Here is an 18,987-nt window from a genome sequence, read left to right as displayed (position 1 = left end):
TTTTTGGTCTAGTAAACTCTTTATACGTGGAAACGAAACAAGAGGACAGCCCCTGTAAATGAAAGTCACAGCTTCTGATATCTTTTTTCCAACTTTAAACATTTAGAAAAAAGTCTTATTCTCAAATCTAGTTTTACTAAAAATTTTCAGCTGCAAATTAGAGTTTTACTGAGTTGGATTTAGTATTTTGGATCTGTTTTGTGCATGATCCTGGGAACAGTAAACAATAGCAAAGACCTGGTCATAAGGAAGTTACATGCTAGTGGGGAAAAATCAGGATACATTCATGCTCGGAAAAGTGCAAACCACAAAGGGTTACTTAGTTACCATTTTAGGGTCATGGTTGTAAAAGACTAGTTAAAGGAAAGAAATGTTTGAAAGTTTCTGGAAGGGTGATTATTCCACAAGTGTTTTTGTTTTGATTGTGGGCTTGGAATAATGATAGTAAAGTTTAGAGGTTGGAGGGGAATTCCATCTAGAAAGAACAGTGGAACCAAAGACACCAGGGGGAGGCAGAGGATTCTTGGTATGTTCAGTCCCATTTGGGTGTATGTGATGGCGTAGTCTAGAGACAAATCGGGTGGGGGAGTCAGAATGTCTCCCTCTTGTCTATGAAATCCTGTGTTTTGAAAATATCAGGAAACCTTTGAAGGTTTTAATCAAATGGAGTGCCTCGAAAGGAGATAAGCTTCGGGAAACTTATCATTGGCCCCTGTCGTCATCTGGAGCATGATGAATTGATGTGAATGGAGCAGAGCTTCTTAAAGTTTCAGTCTCACTTTCTCCTCCAGTCTTCAAAGTCCAGTGGCAAGACAAAAATAAAGACAACTGGCGATGGCCTGGGCTGCAGTGAGGGACCTTCACCTTACTAAATTGAGGTCTTTCCTAGGCCTCAGGTTGTCTGAGGCCACACCCATTCAGTGACTAAGGGCTCTATTTGCCATCTCAAATATATCAGTCTGGGAGGGGAAGACCCTCGAGTTTCTGCCCAGAACCTCAACAGTTGCTATTTACACTCATTCTAAGCCTTCAAAATCTAAACTGAGCCACTGAGGCTTGGGTTGGAGCTATGTTGGCTATTTTAGGAAAGCCTGAGTGATTTGGATTTTACAGTGGAATCTAATAGGTCCATTTAAAACACAGTGGGCTTTTAAAAGCCTGTCTTTTCAGAAGTATATTTCAAGAAATTAAAAATGAAAACCAAGATGGACAAAAACTAAATTGTCCTAGCTTTTTTTGGGGTGGGGGGCTAAATAAATAAATAAAAGAAGGTGAAAGATAGCAAGAAAGAAAACGAGCTAGTGTAGCATTCCCCAACTTCTGCTTAAATTGGCAGGTTGGGTCCCCTGAGAGGACTATTACTCTCAGATAACATGGTGAAGACAGTTAATACAAAAGTTCTATCAACCTAGTTCAGTCCTTCCCACAAATTCAGCCATTGTCATAGTGAAGCTTGTATGTAAAAAGGTTTAACTCAACACCTGCTCTGGAAGGCCTTCTCCCTCTATGTAGAGACTTCAGGCAGAACCCCTGTTCTTCATCCTTGCTTCTCAAAGAGGACCAATGACATTTTGAGGGTGATATCTTGACTTCTTCATGAATCGTGTATGAAGTGGGGTAGAGCTGCTAAAAGTTGTCAGCCTCACTCTCCCACTCACTCCGAGTCATGGAAGTCCAGTGGTGAAACATAGGTCAAAACAACTGGTGATAGGCCGGGATCTGGCCCCTGTTACTGCCTTGAAGGAAACAGTGAGATGAGTTAAACCATTATGGAAGTGTAGGGAAAAATAATAGGGCCTAGAGCTAGGATATTTGTAATGGGAATAAAGAGGGAAGAGGCATGAGAGAGAAGCGGTTGGATTTGTTGATTGATTAGGTGGATGGATGAAGAGTACTACAAGGTTGTCTTCTGAAGACAAGGAGATTGGTAGTGCATTAGCAATTAAATTTTAGACCTGAAATTGAGATGCTCATGCCATGTCCACCTAGAGGACTTAAAGCAGATGATTGAAAAATACTGAGATAGAGCTCAGTGGAGACGATTTAGGGATTAGTCACTTGAATATAATAAAGCAATGGAAAGGCTAAAATTACAAAATTAAAATGATTAAGGTAGGGGAAAAAAAAGCAAAGAATAGAACCCCTGGGATATGGAGTTGTTCAGTTCCACAGGCTTTAAGTGCCTGTTGTTTGCAGGGTGTTAAGGATCTAAAGGCAAAAAGGGAAAATTTCTATCCTGAACTTTTCTAAGAGGAGGGGGAGGAGACAAATATTCATAGTACGTGGAAAATTGAGGAGGAACAGACATGCTAACAACTGGACGGAGGGCAAGGAGTCAAACTGAGCTAGTTAGAACCAAGAAGCAAACCCTGTCAAGAATCTGGGAGGTGGCAAATGAAAGGTCAAGGAGAGAATGGGTCTAAACAAGGGTCTAAAGCTGAAAATGTGTTGAAAAGCCTGGTAGCAAGCACACAGCCTCGTTTCACTCCGTTGGTGACTGGAGAGCATTATCCGAACCCAGGCAAGCATGCTGTCATAAATTGACATACATGCTGATGAACTTCTCCAGACAACCAAATTTGGACATAATTCTCCAAAAGCCTCACAACTAACAGTATCAGAGGCCTTGGTCAGGTCTACAAACTTTGTGAACAGATCTCTGTTCTGTTCCTGGCATTTCTCCTAGAGTTGTTGGGCCAGAAACACCATATTGATCTTTCCTTGGCCCTTTCTGAAGCCACACTGGCTCTCAGGTAGATGACCATCTTCCAGGTGAAGGATCAGCCTATTAAGGACTCTGGCAAGAATCCAGGTCTCTCTTAGAAGAATAGGGAGGGACTAAAAAGGAGAAGAAGTAGTTGAAAGAAGTAGAGGGAAAGATAGGAGGATAAGAGATTACAAAGAGAAAGGCATTCAGAACAGAAGGAAATAAGCATTTATTAAATGCCTACTATGTGTTAGGCACTGTGCTAAGTGCTTTACAAATAGCTTATTTGATTTTCACAATAACCCTAAGAGGTAGATAGGTGCTATTTTTGCCCCATTTTACAGTTGAAACTGAGACTGACAGATTAAGTGACTTGTCTGAGATGTGACATTTGAACTCAGGTCTTTTGCTCAATCCACTGGGCCACCTAATTGCCTTTTTAGAGTTTGAAAATGTGAAGGTAGCATGGTTATGGTTGATAGAGCTAGGTGACTAAGGTTATATGAAGATGAGCATCAAAGAGAATGATGAATTCAGTGGCCAGGATTGGAGGATTTCAGTACATAGTTGAAAACTCCTAGTATGAGGACTGGGTTGAGATTGACTGGTTTCTTTGAAAGAAGAGGGCGGATGATCCTGGAAACAGGTAAATGTATGACAATAATATGGACCTATTGGTCCATATTTATTAAGTGTAAGTGTGTGCTATGTGCCAGATGTTGTGTTGAACACCGGGATACAAAGAAAGGCAAAAGGCAGAGAACCAAACCTGAAAACCTTCCTCTCCAGTAGCTCACAGTCTAATGGGAAAAACAACCTACAAACAAGATACACACACACACACACACACACACACACACACACAAAATTGGAAGTTAATCGGGGAAGTCATTAAGATTAAGGAGAAATAGGAAAGGCTTCCTGCAGAAGATGGGCTGTAGCTGTCCCTTGAAGGAAGCCAGGTAAAAACTAGGAGGGCAGAAGAGGGAGAGAGCATTCTAGGCATGGGGAAAATACGCAGTTTTGGGAGATGGATCGTCATGTTCCAGGAACAGCAAGGAGGCCAGTCTTCTTGGATCTTAGTAGGGGTAAGAAAACTGGAAAGGTGGCAGGGGTTAAGTCATCAAGAACCTTAGAAGTCCAACTGAAGATTTTATATTTGATCCTGGAGCTAATAGGTAGGCTGGAGTTTAAATGTTGTTGTTTACTGTCAGACCTGTGTTTTAGTAGAAGCTGAATGGAGGATGGATTGGAGTGGGGAGAGACAGGAAGGGTATTGCACTAGTAGTCCAGCTGTGAGATGATAAGGGCCTTCACCATGGTGGTTGCTGTTGGAGTAGGCACACTCCTAGTGTGTAGTGGGGTTGGCTGAGTCAGGGAGGAAGACAGAAGAGAGCACCTAGTCCTGGAGAGAAGATGACCAAGAATGAAATGTCTTGAGCCAGGGAGCTTGTCAGGTTCAGAAGATGGAAAGAAAGACTACAAGATGAAGTAGTCTCTTCTAGGGAAAGTGGGAGGGCACAGTAAATATACAGTGAGTGGAAAGATGGGACAAGAGACCTGTAGATTGAATCTACAAAACTTTGCAAATGATTAGATGTGAGTTGAAGACAAAGGAAGAGCTGACAATGGTATCTAAAGCCTGAAGGTTCTGTGGTCCTTTACAGAAACAGGAAGAACAAAAGGAGGAGTTTGGGGGGAGAAATGAATTCTGTTTGGACATTCTGAGTTTGAAATGCTCAGCATGTAGTTAGTGATGTAGGACTAGAATAGAGGGAGAGCTGGGTAGATCTACTTGGTGTTTTCTTAGCATTAAAATCATGGGAGCTAATGAGGTCACTTAGAGAGAGAAGAGGTCCTAGGACAGAACCTTGGGGGACACCTGTGCTTAGGTTGTGGGATATACGTGTTGATTTATACAGCAAAGGAGAGTTGTTAGTTCAGGAGAGGGCAGAATCAGGTCACAGAAGCCAAGGTAGGTGCAATTATCCATGATAAAAAGCAACTATGTATTCAGTAATGCTTTTAAATGAGTGTGCATTTTAGGGTTTATTTTGGTTTATTTTTTTTTTTTAGACTTACCAAAGAGATGAAGAAAATGTTAATGATGCAGGAAAAAAAAGTACTCTCTCCAGACCCTCCCCCACCCCCTAAAGCCAGTTTGTTTAACATCATATTTAGCTACATGTCCCTGGTTAGAAATATCACACAAACCTTGGCATTCTTCCCCACCATGTCTATGTCTTGGATGTCCCTGACAGTCAGAGTATGGGACTATGGGAATATTACTCTAGGATATGCTGGCTTGCCCAGTTGTATCAGTAAGGCAAGATTCATGACCTCGAGGATGACCATGAACATGCCTGTATGGTTTGAAATCGGAAAGTATGAAACTCTCTAGGTAGAAGGCAGAGGAAATATAGCATTTATTTAGACACCAGAGGATCAAATCCCAAGACCAATAACTCCAATTTGATATAGCAGTAATTATATTCTAAAATCAGGAAGCCCACCTCAATGTAGCAAAAGGAGATTATAACAGTATTATAGCAAGGAACCAAGTCATCCTGTAACCTTTCCCTACTGGGGCCTCCCTGTAAACACTCACAAATCCTAACTGTCTGCTTACCTGCATTCCCTCCTCCCTCAGTTCTCTGGTATCCACAGCTCCCTGGTTTCCGCTCTGTGCTCCATACTCTTTTCTATAGCTCTGTCTTCTTGATTCTTGCTTCTCCTTGGGCTGGATTCAGAATTCTGACTCCTGACTTGTGAATTCTCAGGTCTCAGTGGCTACCTTCTGGGTGTGTGTACTCTTTTTAGGGCCTGAGGGCTTTACTCCCTATCAGCAAAAGGGTGTGGGCCTGAGGCCTAAGCCTCATCTACTTAGCAAAAGGGTGACTAAGTTAAAAAATCACTAATTGGCCTCTATTAAGGCCTCCTTTAATTGGCCCCACCTGAGGCCTATTGAAGGGAGAAGAAGATCTTTAATCACATCACCACACTAGCTCTTACTTTTTTTACTTTGTTGTCACTAGAATGAAGGACTTTGAGTAGTTGTTGCTGTTTGTCCTTCATTTTCTTTTTTTTTTAATTAAATAATTTATTTATTTTTAATTTGCAACATTCAGTTCCTCAAGTTTTTCAGTTTCAAATTTCTCCTTCTCTTCCCCCTTCCCCACCCAAGACAGCATGCAATCTGATACAGGTTCTACATATACCTTCACACTAAACATTTTCACAGTAGTCAAGTTGTAAAGAAGAGCTGTAACCAATGGAATGAACCAGGTTAGAAAGAAAAACAAAAACAAAGAGAGCAAATAATTTGCTTCAATCTGCATTCAGACTCTGTAAGGCCTTCTCTGGATGTGAACTGCTCTTTCCATCATGAGTCTTTTGGAGTTGTCTTAGAACTTTGCATTGCTGAGAAGGGCCAAGTCTATCAGAGTTCGTCATCAGAGGCACTGTGTGTCTGTAATTGTGTATAGTGTTCTTCTGGTTCTGCTCCCCTCATTTAGCATCAGATCATATAAGCATTTTAGTTTTTAATCACAGTATCTATGTTTAAAAACAGAAATACATTTATTCTGTCAATAGAAATTATTTAGAGAAGGAGAAAAACAGAGTCCCAGAACTGTGTATGTGCAAGTACCTGTAATTTCTTTCTGACCAGTGGTCCGACCCTCTTACTATCTCTGTGTTGAGAGCTGTTGCTGTCACACTTTAGACAGGCCTCCACTTTGGTGTCATAGAACACTCCTGCTAACCTCCTTAATTTTCTTAGACCAGAAAAGTGTCTTGCCCTTACTTGTTGGCTCTTCCACTCCAAAATTTGATTTGAGGTGTTACTTTGAAGTTGTATGGAGGGGAATGTTGAGAGAATTCAGCTGGGTTGCTGCCTCTAATCTGTCATCTTGGCTCCACCTCCAGAGTCAGTATTTAGAAATGATAATTCTCCATTCATTATGCATATTTAACATAAGATATTTGCTTTTGCAGCTTTCTTTTATGCACTAAAGCTTTAAATTCAAATCATTGAACAAAAGGAAAATTCTGCAAAAACAGAGGATTGTGAAAAGATCTTTGAAGATGAAGAGGCATCTGACAGAGAACTCTCTGTCAATGTTAATGAAATTGAATCCTCTGATGGAAAGGACACTAACAGTGTTCAGGAAGGCACACCAAAAAAAGAAAACTAGAGTTTCTGGATGATCCTGAAGTTAAGACTGCCAGTTGTGGAGAGGGCACTCTGTCAAAGACAAGAAAGTTGGATAATGAAATTATTCCTGAGGAAAGAGCTGCAGCAGGTGATGAAGAGGGCATTTCACGAACAAGAACGTTAGAAACTGATGATAATTCAAAAGATGAAACTTCTAATGGTGGAGATGGCACTCCTTCAAAAAAAGAAAATTGGAAGGTGAAGATGTTCCTGTAAAACGCAAAGTAAGTTTACTACATTTAATACATTTATTTAGGTTTAAAAATTTATTTAAAGGTATAGCACAACTTAAATTTCCTTGTGTAACCTCGTGCTATTATAGTATTTAGCTCAGGGGTGGGGAACCTGCTGCCTTGAGGCCACATGTAGCCTTTTAGGTCCTTGTGTGGGGCCTTTTGATTGAGTCCAGGTTTTACAGTAGAAATCCTTTTATTTAAGGGGATTTGTTCTGTGAAGTCAGTCAGAAGGCTGTACTTGAGGACCTAGTGGGCCATATGGGCCTTAAGGCTGCAGGTTCCCTCCTCTGGTTTAGCTACTAAATAATTAAAAATATTACTTATGATTCATAGTAGCTGTGTTTTCTACCTCCTCTGAGATGATTTTAAGAGAGCTGTAACATTTATTTGGCTTTTTCTCAATGTGCTTTCTCAGTATTGCAGTTTGGTGCCTGCCAAAGCAGATCAATTCTAATCTTGGAAAAATTGTAGTTATTATGTTTGAATTTAAGGTTGCAAATTATTTTTTTACATTGTTTGCTCTAAGAGAACTTAAGGCAGCAAAAATATGTAGTTTTTGAGCTTATCTCACAAGACAGTCTAGTTTTGTTGACACCAATAATGAATGTTACAGGTAGACTTATTTGCTGATTAATTTAGAGTGATTGCTTTAAATTTCCTAAGATGGAAGTAAATAAAGTCAGTTTAAATTTTATGATTTTCCTAGACATCTAAGACCTGATTCTAAATTCCCCAATGGATTCATCATAGCAAGAGCTATTTGTCTTTGGCACGCTGCTGCTCTCATCAAAAGTGTGGGAATGTCACTTAGCCTTCCACATAAACAGTGGAAACAGGAACTAGAAAGTCCAGTTTTTATACTAAGAAAGATCTCTTAGGGCTAATAATAATCAACAAACCATTAATGTTGCCATTTTTGGCTTTGCTGTCTGTAACAAGGCTGTATTTATAGATTGTTCATAAGGAGCACTCTAATAATAGTGTGATAAGTAAATCCAGATTGTTAAAATTGAAGTTACATGTATATGAAGTACCACAGGTGTATTTTAATTTATGTAATAAATGTGGTATTGCAAAATTGTTTTTGAAATAACATTTTTCAGTCTGAATTTTTTTTTAATAGATGCACAAAAAACATTTTTTTTTTAAAAACAGATGCATATAGGTCATCAAACACTTCAAATTGGAATCACATCATATTTTGTGGTGAATAGTAAAGTAAAAATTGCTTTGTTTTATAAATTCTGTTTTTGGTCATTGGATTTGCTTAAAGCAGATCACAATCCATTACAGATATTTCTCCTATAAACTTAGTCCAAATACACAATCCTTTGCACTGTTGTAGTTTAATGTACTTTAAAATAGACCCCATTTTATACTTGTGTTATTTATTACTGTTAGACATCTGTGGCTTCGAAGTGCCTTGTACATAGTAGGCATTTAGAACATTTAATAAAGTGTTTATTGTTGAGTATATTAATTTTTCTAAATTGCCTGCATTCTTTCTCAACTCTAAAAGTTTGGAAGGGTTGTTCTTTAATGTTCTATAGCCTAATTTTAGGTAAACCAAGGAAAACACAATTTTAAAAGGTAGAGAAGCTTTTTATTTGGGAAGAAGAGAAAAGGATCATTTCTTCTTTCATCTTCTTAAGAATTAATGTAAAGCATTTCATAATTGCCTACCATGTTCCAAGTACTGTGCTGAGCAATGGGGATATAAACACAAAATCTAGACAATCATTTTTCTCAAGGACTTTATAATCTAATGGGAGAAGGGAAGAGACAAACATTTATTAAATGCTTACCCTATGCCACTGTGCTAAATTCTTTACAACTCATATATCATTTGGTCTTCATGACAATCCTAGGTAGGTACAATTTTATTCCCATTTTACATATGAGGAAACTGAAGCAGACAACGTAAGTGACATGTCCATGGTCACATAGCTAGTAAGTGGCTGAGTTGGGATTTGAACTTCTAATCCCTGTGTTCTAGCCACACTATTGCCTAGCTGCATAGGGTATATACAACATGCATATATGTAGAATTAATGGCCAGAGAAAGATATCATGGTCTGAAATAACAAATGTTGAGTGGATCAATAAAGTGTTCTAGTAATACAGCCTTTCTAGGTTTGTTAATGGTAGTGGTGATTTATTACAGTTCTTATTAAAAAAAGGTCAAGATTATATGTGTGGTGGGGTGTAGGGGTGGGGATTACCATAAGCAAGGTGACAGTTTGGCAAATAACTTATTCTAGTAATAGTCCCCGGTGATATGGTTTGGAGAGTAAAGCAACAAGAGGAGCAGGGTGGCATAAAAAGGGAGTCTATGGATTCATACTGATGAATAATGGAATTCATAACTCAGCTACATTTTAAACTTGGAAGCACTTGTGTAGATCAATTTTTATTTTTCTCAGTTTCATACTTGTTTTAATATTATCCTGCTTTCTCCTTTGTTCAGCATTTAGAAGAAGGACATGGCTCAACAGTAGCTGCTCACTACAATGAGCTTCAGGAAGTTGGCTTGGAGAAACGAAGCCAGAGTCGTATTTTTTACCTTCGAAACTTTAATAATTGGATGAAGAGTGTCCTCATTGGTATGATTATCCCATTTTTATTATAGATTTATGTGTCTTATTTATCTTCCTCTAGCATAATTGGCTATTGAACAAACACCTTGGTATAGTTGAAAAAAGTTGAATATAGTTAAAATTAATAAAGTTTTGTGTACTCAAGTCTGAAGCTAAACTCACCAGAATGAGCAGTGATTTCTCTTAGGACTTAACAGTTTTAATTTTAAGAAGACTTAATAGAGACTTAATTGATAGTGAGGTGTTAGAAGAGGAAAAAAAACCAGTTAATAATCAGTCCCTGGTCTCTGAAAAGGAGGTGCAGTACTCCATTTATTTTCATTTATTGACTGATCTCTCTATGATGGTAGTGACCTAGTATAGCCCCAGTTTGTACCTGGGAAAGCATCTATGTAAATCTCCATCTAGCAGTTGGGTTAAATTTCTAGAGCAGTGGCAAAGACATGGTAATTTCTTGAGCATCCTCTTCTGTCAGCAGAGATGTGGGATTGGGGTGTGTTTGTCACACAGATATTTTCCTTAGAGACAGTGTTGCACTTGGTGGTTGCTCTCAGTACCCTGTACTTCAGGTACACTGAGTTAAACTGGCCAGTGTGGGCTAGCCAACAGAAACTTTTAGGGGATCAGAGACTTGGTGTTTGGTGTTGAAACAAAAATAGCCAATTAAAACTTTGCAAAAAAGATACTACCTAGAAAAAGATCATTTGTAATTTTTGGTCATTTGTATTCTACTCTCTCTTCCCCCTTCTTCCCTGTTCCCTGCAGTCTTCTGTTATAGGTCAGACTAGCTGCTCTAAGGTCCCTCCCAACTTTGTGATTCTACGATATTACTCAAAATACTTTGCATTATAGTCACTTGTATATCCTTCTAGCTTCTCTGTTTGCTTGGCTTAGGCTTTGTTTATATGGGAGCCCTGATCAGCTTATTAACCTTTTATCAATCTCTCTGCTCAGTTTTTTTGTACACTTAAGATTTTTCTTGTGTCAGTAGCATCAAGAGATAGTGCAAACTTTATAGAAAGTTATTCTTTATAATATTCTTGGAATTCTGAAGTTAAGCTATTCCTAGTGCTGAAGAGACAGCTTTTTTTTCCTCCAGCTATTCCTATAACCTCAGTGACAGTTTTTGTCTTTGCACCTGCCAGTATGGTCTCAATCCTAATTACGTCTGTATTTTGAGTAGAGCTCTCTTTCTTAAACTTTCGTGTTCTTTGTAAAGCTGTTGAGATCCATTTATAGTTTGGTTTTGAATATGTAATGTTTGTAAAATTAACAAGACTCTTTGAAAATAAATTTATAGTGCCCTTTAGTTTAAATTATTACAAGCTTTATAGTACACAGGAAAGTTATAAAGAAAAAAGTGACCTTTTTTTAACCTTCCAGTCATTATTCCTTCCCCCCTCATTACCCTTTGAGCCCTTCCTTATGATTGAAAAACTAATAAGCAGAATTATAATAATCACCCCTCTTGGGGCGGAGCCAAGATGGCAGCTGGAAAGCAGGGACTTCAATGATCTCCTCGCCGGGCCCCTCCAAAAACCTGTAAAAATGACGGAACAAATTCTAGAACTGCAGAACCCACAAAATAGCAGAGGGAAGCAGGGATCCAGCCCAGGACAGCCTGAATGGTTGCTGGGTGAGGTCTGTGGTGCACTGAGCTGGGAGCAGAGGGGAGCGGAGCCCAACATGGGCGGCGGCAGGACTAACACCAGACCAGGAGCTGGATGGAACAGGCCCTAGCACCCCAAATCAGTAGGCTGTGGCAGTCACCAGACTTCTCAACCCACTAACACCAAAGACAGCAGAGAAAGTTAGTGGGAAAAGCTGCGGGGGACAGAGTGAAAAGAGTTGGTGGTTCCACTGCCCCAGTGGCAGTGGGGGTGGTGCAGCTACAGAACTACAGCTGCAGTTGCTTCTGGCCCCAAGCCCACCTGGTGGGAGGAATTAAGTGGCGGATCAGAGCAGGAGTGCAGAGCCCGCTTAAGATCTGAGTCAGGTCCATGTTGGTGGTCCTTGGGGAAGGAGGAGCACTGCTGTGGCAGAGCTGGCTGTATAGAAATAGCTCTGAAAACACGGCGCATCCCCTCAGGTTGGGAACAAAGTACTCTTTACTCTACAAGCAGTCTTACCCTGACGAAAAACTCAAGGGTCAAGTAGTTGGCTGGGAACATGGCCAGACAGTGAAAAAGGACTCAGATTCAGTCTCAGACTTTGGAATCTACCTTTGGTGACAAAGACCAAAACATACAGCCAGAAGAAGTCAACAAAGATCAAAGAGCATACATCAAAAACCTCCAAGAAAAACATGACTGGGTCTCAGCCATGGAAGAGTCAACAAGGATTTGGAAAAGCTAAGTAAGAGAAGTACAGGAAAAATTTGGGTAGAGAATGAGAGTGATGCGAGGAAAACCACTGAGAACAAGTCAATGACTTACTAAAGGAGACCCAAAAAAGTACTGAGAAAATAGCACTTTAAAAAATAGACTAACTCAAGGTGGCAAAAGAGCTTCCAAAAAGCCAATGAGAGAAGAATACCTTGAAAGCAGAATTAGCCAAATGGAAAAGGAGGTCCAAAAGACCACTGAAGAAAATACTACCTTAAAAATTAGATTGGAGCAAGGTGGAAGCTACTGACTTATGAGAATCAAGATATAAACAGACCAAAGAATGAAAAAGTGGAAGAAAATGTGAAATATCTCATTGAAAAAACACTGACCTGGAAAATAGATCCAGGAGAGATAATTTAAAAATTATTGGACTACCTGAAAGCCATGATCAAAAAAAAGAGCCTAGATATCATCTTTCAAGAAATTATCAAGGAGAACTGCCCTGATATTCTAGAGCCAGAGGGTAAACTAGAATTTGAAAGAATCCACAGATCGCCTCCTCAAAAAGATCCCTAAAAGAAAAACTCTTAGGATATTGTTGCCAAATTCACAGAGCTCCCAGATCAAGGAGAAAATACTGTAAGCAGCCATAAAGAAACAGTTTGAGTATTGTGGAAAAACAATCAGGATAACACAAGATCTAGCATCTTCTACATTAAGGGCTCGAAGGACTTGGAATATGATATTCCAGAGATAATGGAGCTAGGATTAAAACCAAGAATCACCTACCCAGCAAAATTGAGTATCATGCTCCAAGGCAAAAATATGGATTTTCAATAAAATAGAGAACTTTCAAGCTTTCTCAGTGAAAGACTAAAGCTGAATAGAAAATTTGACTTTCAGACATAGGAATCAAGAGAAGCATGAAAAGGTAAACAAGAAAGAGAAATCACAAGGGACTTATTAAAGTTGAACTGTTTTGTTTACATTCCTACATGGAAAGATGAAGTGTAAGATTCGATGAGACCTCAGTATTAGAGTAGCGGAAAGGACTATGCATATGTATGTATGTATGTATGTATGTATGTATGTGTGTGTGAGTGTGTGTGTGTATATACACACACACACATACACACAGAGGGCACAGGGTGAGTTGAATATGAAGGGATGATATCTAAAAAAAAAAAAAAATTAAAAGGATGAGAGAGGAATATATTGAGAGAGGGAGAAAGGGAGAGATAGAATGGAGTTAATTATCTTGCATAAAAAAAGGCAAGAAAAAGCAGTTCTGTAGGAAGGGAAGAGGGGGCAAGTGAGGGGGCATGAGTAATCTTGCTCTCATCAGATTGACCTGAGGAGGGAATACCATACCACACTCAACATCTTACCTAACAGGAAAGGAGGAGGAAGAAGAATAAAAAAGGGGGGATGATAGAAGGGAGGGGTTGATGGGGGTGTTGGAGGTAATAAAAAACACTTTCCAAAAGGGACAGGGTTAAGGGAGAAAATTCAATAAAGGGGGATAGGTTAGGAAGGAGCAAAACATAGTCTTTCACAACATGAGTATTGTGAAAGGGTTATACATAATGATACACATGTGGCCTATGTTGAATTGCTTGACTTCTTAGGGAGGGTGGGCGGGGGAGGGAAGAGGAGAGAGAATTTGGAACTCAAAGTTTTAAAAACAGGTGTTCAAAAACAAAAAAGAAGTTTTTGCGTGCAACTAGGAAATAAGATACACAGGCAGTGGGGTGTACAAATTTATCTTGCCCTACAAGAAAGGAAGGGAAAAGGGGATGAGAGGGGGAGGGGGGGAGATAGAGGGGAGGACTGACTGGGGAAGGGGGCAACCAGAATATATGGCCATCTTGGAGTGGGTGGGAGGAAGGAAATGGGGAGAAAATTTGTAATTCAAACTCTTGTGAAAATCAGTGCTGAAAACTAAATATATTAAGTAAATTAAAAAAAAAAAGAAAAACTATTAAGCAGAAACATTCATTGGTGGCCACATGTGACAGTGTATATACAATATTCCATTTTCTTATTCCATCCCCTGTTATAAATGGGAGTGTTAAACCCTATTCCTCTTCCCTGAACCCTTACTAGGTTTTTAGTTATTGAGAGCTCAGCTTCCTCTTAGCTTAAATATACATTGTTGTTGTTGTGTATAAATATTCTTTTGTTTTTGTTTATTTTGTTCCTCATTTATACAAATCTTTTCATGTTTCTTTGAATTCCTTGGCTTTGTTGTTGTTGTTGTTGTTGTTGTTTTGGATCTGAACCTGTGACTATTAGTGTAGCGAACTTCCTGTGAGGAAAAGCCATATACTAAAGCAAATTAGCACCTGTCTGTATCTTTTATGGTGCGGCTCAGTTTAGGGAGCATTGAGAAATTTAAAGTGACTTCCCACCGTCACACAGTATGTTTTCAGAGCTGAGACTTGCACCCAGGTGCTCTTGACCTCTGTGATCTTATCAACTCTCTACTATGCTACAGGTGCCTCTTCTTGTTTCTTACTCCACAGTAATATTCCATTATATTCATATTTTTTTCAGTTATTCATCCAATCTGTAGGCACCAATTTTGTGTCTATTCTTTTGTTAACCGGTGAAAATGTTGGTATAGTTGGTGTATTTTGGACCTTGTTTCTGTCTTCAACTTCCTTAAGGTATAAGCCCAGTAGCAGGATCTCTGGGTCAAAGGTTATGAAATGCTTATTTACTTTCACAATAATGAATTGATAATCCAGAACTGTTTGAGCACTTCACAGGTTCACCAACAGAATATCAATAAGCCTGTCTTCCTACAGTTCCTCTTATTTTGTATTATTTTGATAGCACTTTCAATATAATTAGTTTTCCTTTGTACATTTTATTTTATTCATTTAAAAATATTTTGAGAAAGGATCTGCAGTAGGCTTCACTAGACTGCCAAAGAGATCCATGACACAAAAAGAGTTAAAAATCCTTGTTCAGGGATGAACTGTTATACCATTCTTTCGTCTTTGATAGCTTGCATGGTGTGAAACTTCTTTAACTTATTTTAATTTTTATTTCTTGTACTATTTGGAATGTGCAGAAATAATACATACACACACACACGTATATTAGGTTCCTTTTTTTAATCGGAAATTTCTGGTTTCTTTGACATAAACACCTTGATCTTTATAATTTAAAAGGTAAATTTGAAGCATGATTTTTGTCCTGTGATCCCTCAGTTAACAGAAACCCAGAAGCAATTGCTCATTGATCAGCAAAGGTGGAGAACAAGTAATTCCGTAGACTGAAAGCTGGAAGAGGACATCAGCTTATCTAGTTCTATCCCTTCATTTACAGTTGAACAAAAGTTAAGCCCAGAGAAGTTTAAGTGATTGGCCCAAAGTCCTAAAGGTAGTGAGCAGAACTAGGATTTGAACCCAGTGCCTCCAGCTCCACATACAGTGCTCTTTTTACTGTACTTCTGTGCCTAGAAATCATAACATAGCACCTCTGTGAGATGGGCTGTGCAGGTGTTACATATTACCTTTTATACAGAGAAGCAGACAGGCCCATATGATGAACTTCCCACAGATGTGAAGCTAGGACTCGGGCTAAGAGATTCTGTCTTCCAAATCCAGAGCTCTTTCCATTTATACCACGATGCTTTCTTTATGTTGTACAAAGCAGAAGGTTTTATCCTGAAGGTGATGAGAAAGGAGAAGGTTAATTTGCATGTAGTAATTTAGATAAAGTTCGATAGTACTAACCACTGCAGTTGTTATTTATTTAGCCACATATGATTATTTCTGTGGCCTCTAAATGTGATTTGACAGTTATGAGAGATTCTTATATATGGGGTTTTTTTTTCCAAAATTTTGATACAGTTTTAATTAGACTGTTACTTTTGACTAATCCTTAGAGTTCTTTTTAGGTTTCTTAGGTTCTTTTAGGTTTCATTCTGTTCCCAAGAGACTCCTACTTTAATTAGACTGTTAACACTTGTTAACATCTTTGGAAAAACTCTTATTTCCTCTGAAAAATAAGACTTTTGGGGCAGCTAGGTGGCGCAGTGAGTAGAGCACTGGCCCTGGAGTCAGGAGGACCTCAGACACTTGACAACGCTTACTAGCTGCGTGACCTTGGGCAAGTCACTTATCCCCCAATTGCCCTTCCCTTCCCCCCTCCAAAAAAACAACAACAACAAAGAAAAATAAAACTTTTAAAAATTGAGACTTCACAGTGAGTCATGACTGTTTGATATACAAAAGACTGAGATGAGTAGAAGTACTTAGTTAAGTATTAAAATAGCTTTGGGAACAAAAGATTTAAACACATTTATGTATTGCTAGTTTTTTCCCCTCACTTTGGGAGAAAAATGATCATTTTAACACATCAAGATTTGAGATACATACATACATACTATATATGTGTGCGTGTGTATACACATACATATATATGTGTGTATAATATATGTGTGTATGTATGTATAGTTGAGCATTTTGAGACTGTTTTCAAAATGCTTTCCTGAAGAGCATGATTTTTAATTGTCCCATTTAGGGACAACTTTATTTTTGTAGTTTTGAATTTATTTTTAAGTTGCAATTAGACGTGTAATAATTCATGTGTCTTGTCAGGTGATGGTTTTAGAGCAACAACCAATGCTTTGGCAAAGTTAGTAAAGTATTTGGTTTACTTTCTTTTTCTTCAGGGGAATTTTTAGAAAAAGTACGACAGAAAAAAGAAACGTGACATCACTGTGTTGGACCTGGGATGTGGGAAAGGTGGAGATTTGCTGAAGTGGAAAAGGGCAAAATTAGCAAAACCTAGTTTGTACTGGTAAGAAGAAATGAATTGTTTTAGAAACGGCCATTTCTGCTGAGTCAGGTAACTGGAAATGATGTAAGGGGCCTCATAATTAAAATATTAAGGCATAAATCCCAGAGACCAAGTTATGGTGAGACTCTAATGTACTTTTAATTAATACACTAAGGCTTTAGTAATGCTTTTAAATAAAATACTGAAAAAGTAATGACTTTTTTCCCTGTCGTGGGCCATTTATGTTTTTCTGTGGCCTAAATTCGTAGGCATAGCCAAATGTGTTGTAAACACATGCTGTTTATCACAATGGAGATGTTGTAAATAATGAAGTAGTTAAGAGATTAATTTAGCCTTAAAATTTTATTAATTGAATTTGTTAGCCACTTATCATCTACATTCAAGGTACCATACTAGGGCCCTGGTGATACAAGACAAATGCTTACCTTTAAAGAGTTAGCATTTCCACTGCGGAGGGTACACCTTACTTAATAAATGCAAGATCATTTGAGGGAGGGAGCACTGGCAACTTGGGGACTAGGAAGATAAAATTCAGAGAGGTAAAGATGAGAAGTATTGCAGTTTAAAAATGGAGGATAGACAGAGGCATGAGGTAAAGAAATATAGAAAGGTAGGTTGGAGCCACATTGTGGAGGATTAAAATAACCAGGCTCAGGGGTTTATATTTCTATGTTGAAAGTATCAGGGAACTCCACTGTTTTGACAACTCAGACTCAGATAATTTTATGTTTTAGGAAGATCATTTTGGTAGTTTTCTAAGAATGGTAATGTTAAGCAGAATATAATCAAAAGTGGATATCTGTGAGAATGGGGTAATGAATAATGTGCAGAGAATGTCCTCCTGTTGGAATTCAAACCGGCACCAATGCTTTCCTCTTCACCAAATTCCTATTTACTGTAACTTCAATTAGACCATAGTGTTTGAAACCAAGACTCACCTTTTGTGTTGATTCTTTTAAGTCCTTAAATAATAAGCTTTGCCTCTTAAAAATTTTTTATCCCTTTTTAAAAAACAATAAACTAATAGGTGCCTTTGCATCAGAATGAAGGCTTTTCTTTCTTTTATTTTGAAGGAAATAGAATTGGTTTTGTACCTAAGCTATATTATATGCCAAGAATTTACAGTTAAGATTACTGTTTGATATTTGTGTCATAACCCTGTCTCTACATCTTACTATTACCGTGTTTTAGTCTAATCACTTTTAATTGGAAGCTTTTCTGTGTAGATATTGCTGATGTTTCTCTCCAGCAGTGTCAGCAACGCTATGCTGACATGAAAAATCACTGTCGTGATCACGAGTACATTTTCAGTGCAGAATTTGTAACTGCAGACAGCTCAAAGGTATTGTTTTCTTCTTTTTAAGTTTTGTCAGTTATTTAATCTCAAGTGAATTGTACCTTGGTTTTTTATATTCTTTGAAGATTTTTTTTTGCCTTAGCCATATCCATTTTAAACTTGAAATTGGTTTTTGTAATAACCTTAAAGTGGAGGTCAGTAGTGACAGAATAATTACTATTCACAGGTCATTTTGTAAACTGCTGATATTTATCATCTCACATAGAACCTTGGTTGGACATTTCTACTGAATCCTTTAATCTGAGCAAGATAGTAGTAGGGTTAGCAATCTGTAGACAGGAATGCCTCTAGAACATCATGAGCCAGAGGCTCATCTAGCATTTGCTTCAGGGTTTCCAGTGTGGAAGACAGCTCATACAACCTCTGAATTATTTTCATTAGTAGAAGTTGTTTCTTAAATTTCCCCCAAACGTGCCTCTGCAAATCCTACCGGTTGTTCTTGTTTCTGCACAGCCTGGGTCAGGCAGAACAAGGCCTAATTCTGTTCCTTTCCAAATGATAACTCTACAGATACTTGAAAGATTTCATTTTACTATCTCTTGGAGTCTTCTCAACATGATCATCCCCAGTTCCTTCATCTGATGCTCATGTGGCATGCACTTAGTTAAGACCCATCCCTATCTTGGTTGTTCATTCAGCAAACATTAAGGTGCCTATTTGTAAGGTACTATAGTCCCTCTCCATTGGATGCCTTCCAGCTTATTTAATGTCCTTTCCAGTAAAATGATTCTT

At 38.5% G+C, this 18,987-nt stretch overlaps 1 protein-coding gene across 1 annotated transcript in view; it reads left to right on the top strand.

Moving 5' to 3' along the window:
• Positions 1-6,738: 6,738 nt before the first annotated feature.
• The window catches only part of RNMT (RNA guanine-7 methyltransferase), a gene marked incomplete at its 5' end in the record, with an annotated part of 39,406 nt that continues 27,157 nt past the window's right edge, over positions 6,739-18,987 (top strand). The window contains 7 exon segments of the mRNA XM_036743537.1: positions 6,739-6,886; positions 6,889-7,098; positions 7,101-7,147; positions 9,627-9,762; positions 16,771-16,796; positions 16,798-16,880; positions 18,108-18,240. Coding sequence (XP_036599432.1) covers positions 6,739-6,886; positions 6,889-7,098; positions 7,101-7,147; positions 9,627-9,762; positions 16,771-16,796; positions 16,798-16,880; positions 18,108-18,240 — 783 coding nt within the window.

The sequence above is a fragment of the Trichosurus vulpecula genome, chromosome 1, assembly GCF_011100635.1.
Source record: "Trichosurus vulpecula isolate mTriVul1 chromosome 1, mTriVul1.pri, whole genome shotgun sequence".
NCBI classification, from domain to species: domain Eukaryota; kingdom Metazoa; phylum Chordata; class Mammalia; order Diprotodontia; family Phalangeridae; genus Trichosurus; species Trichosurus vulpecula.
Note: the sequence above shows the minus strand (reverse complement) of the source record. Positions and strands in the feature narration are given on the sequence as shown.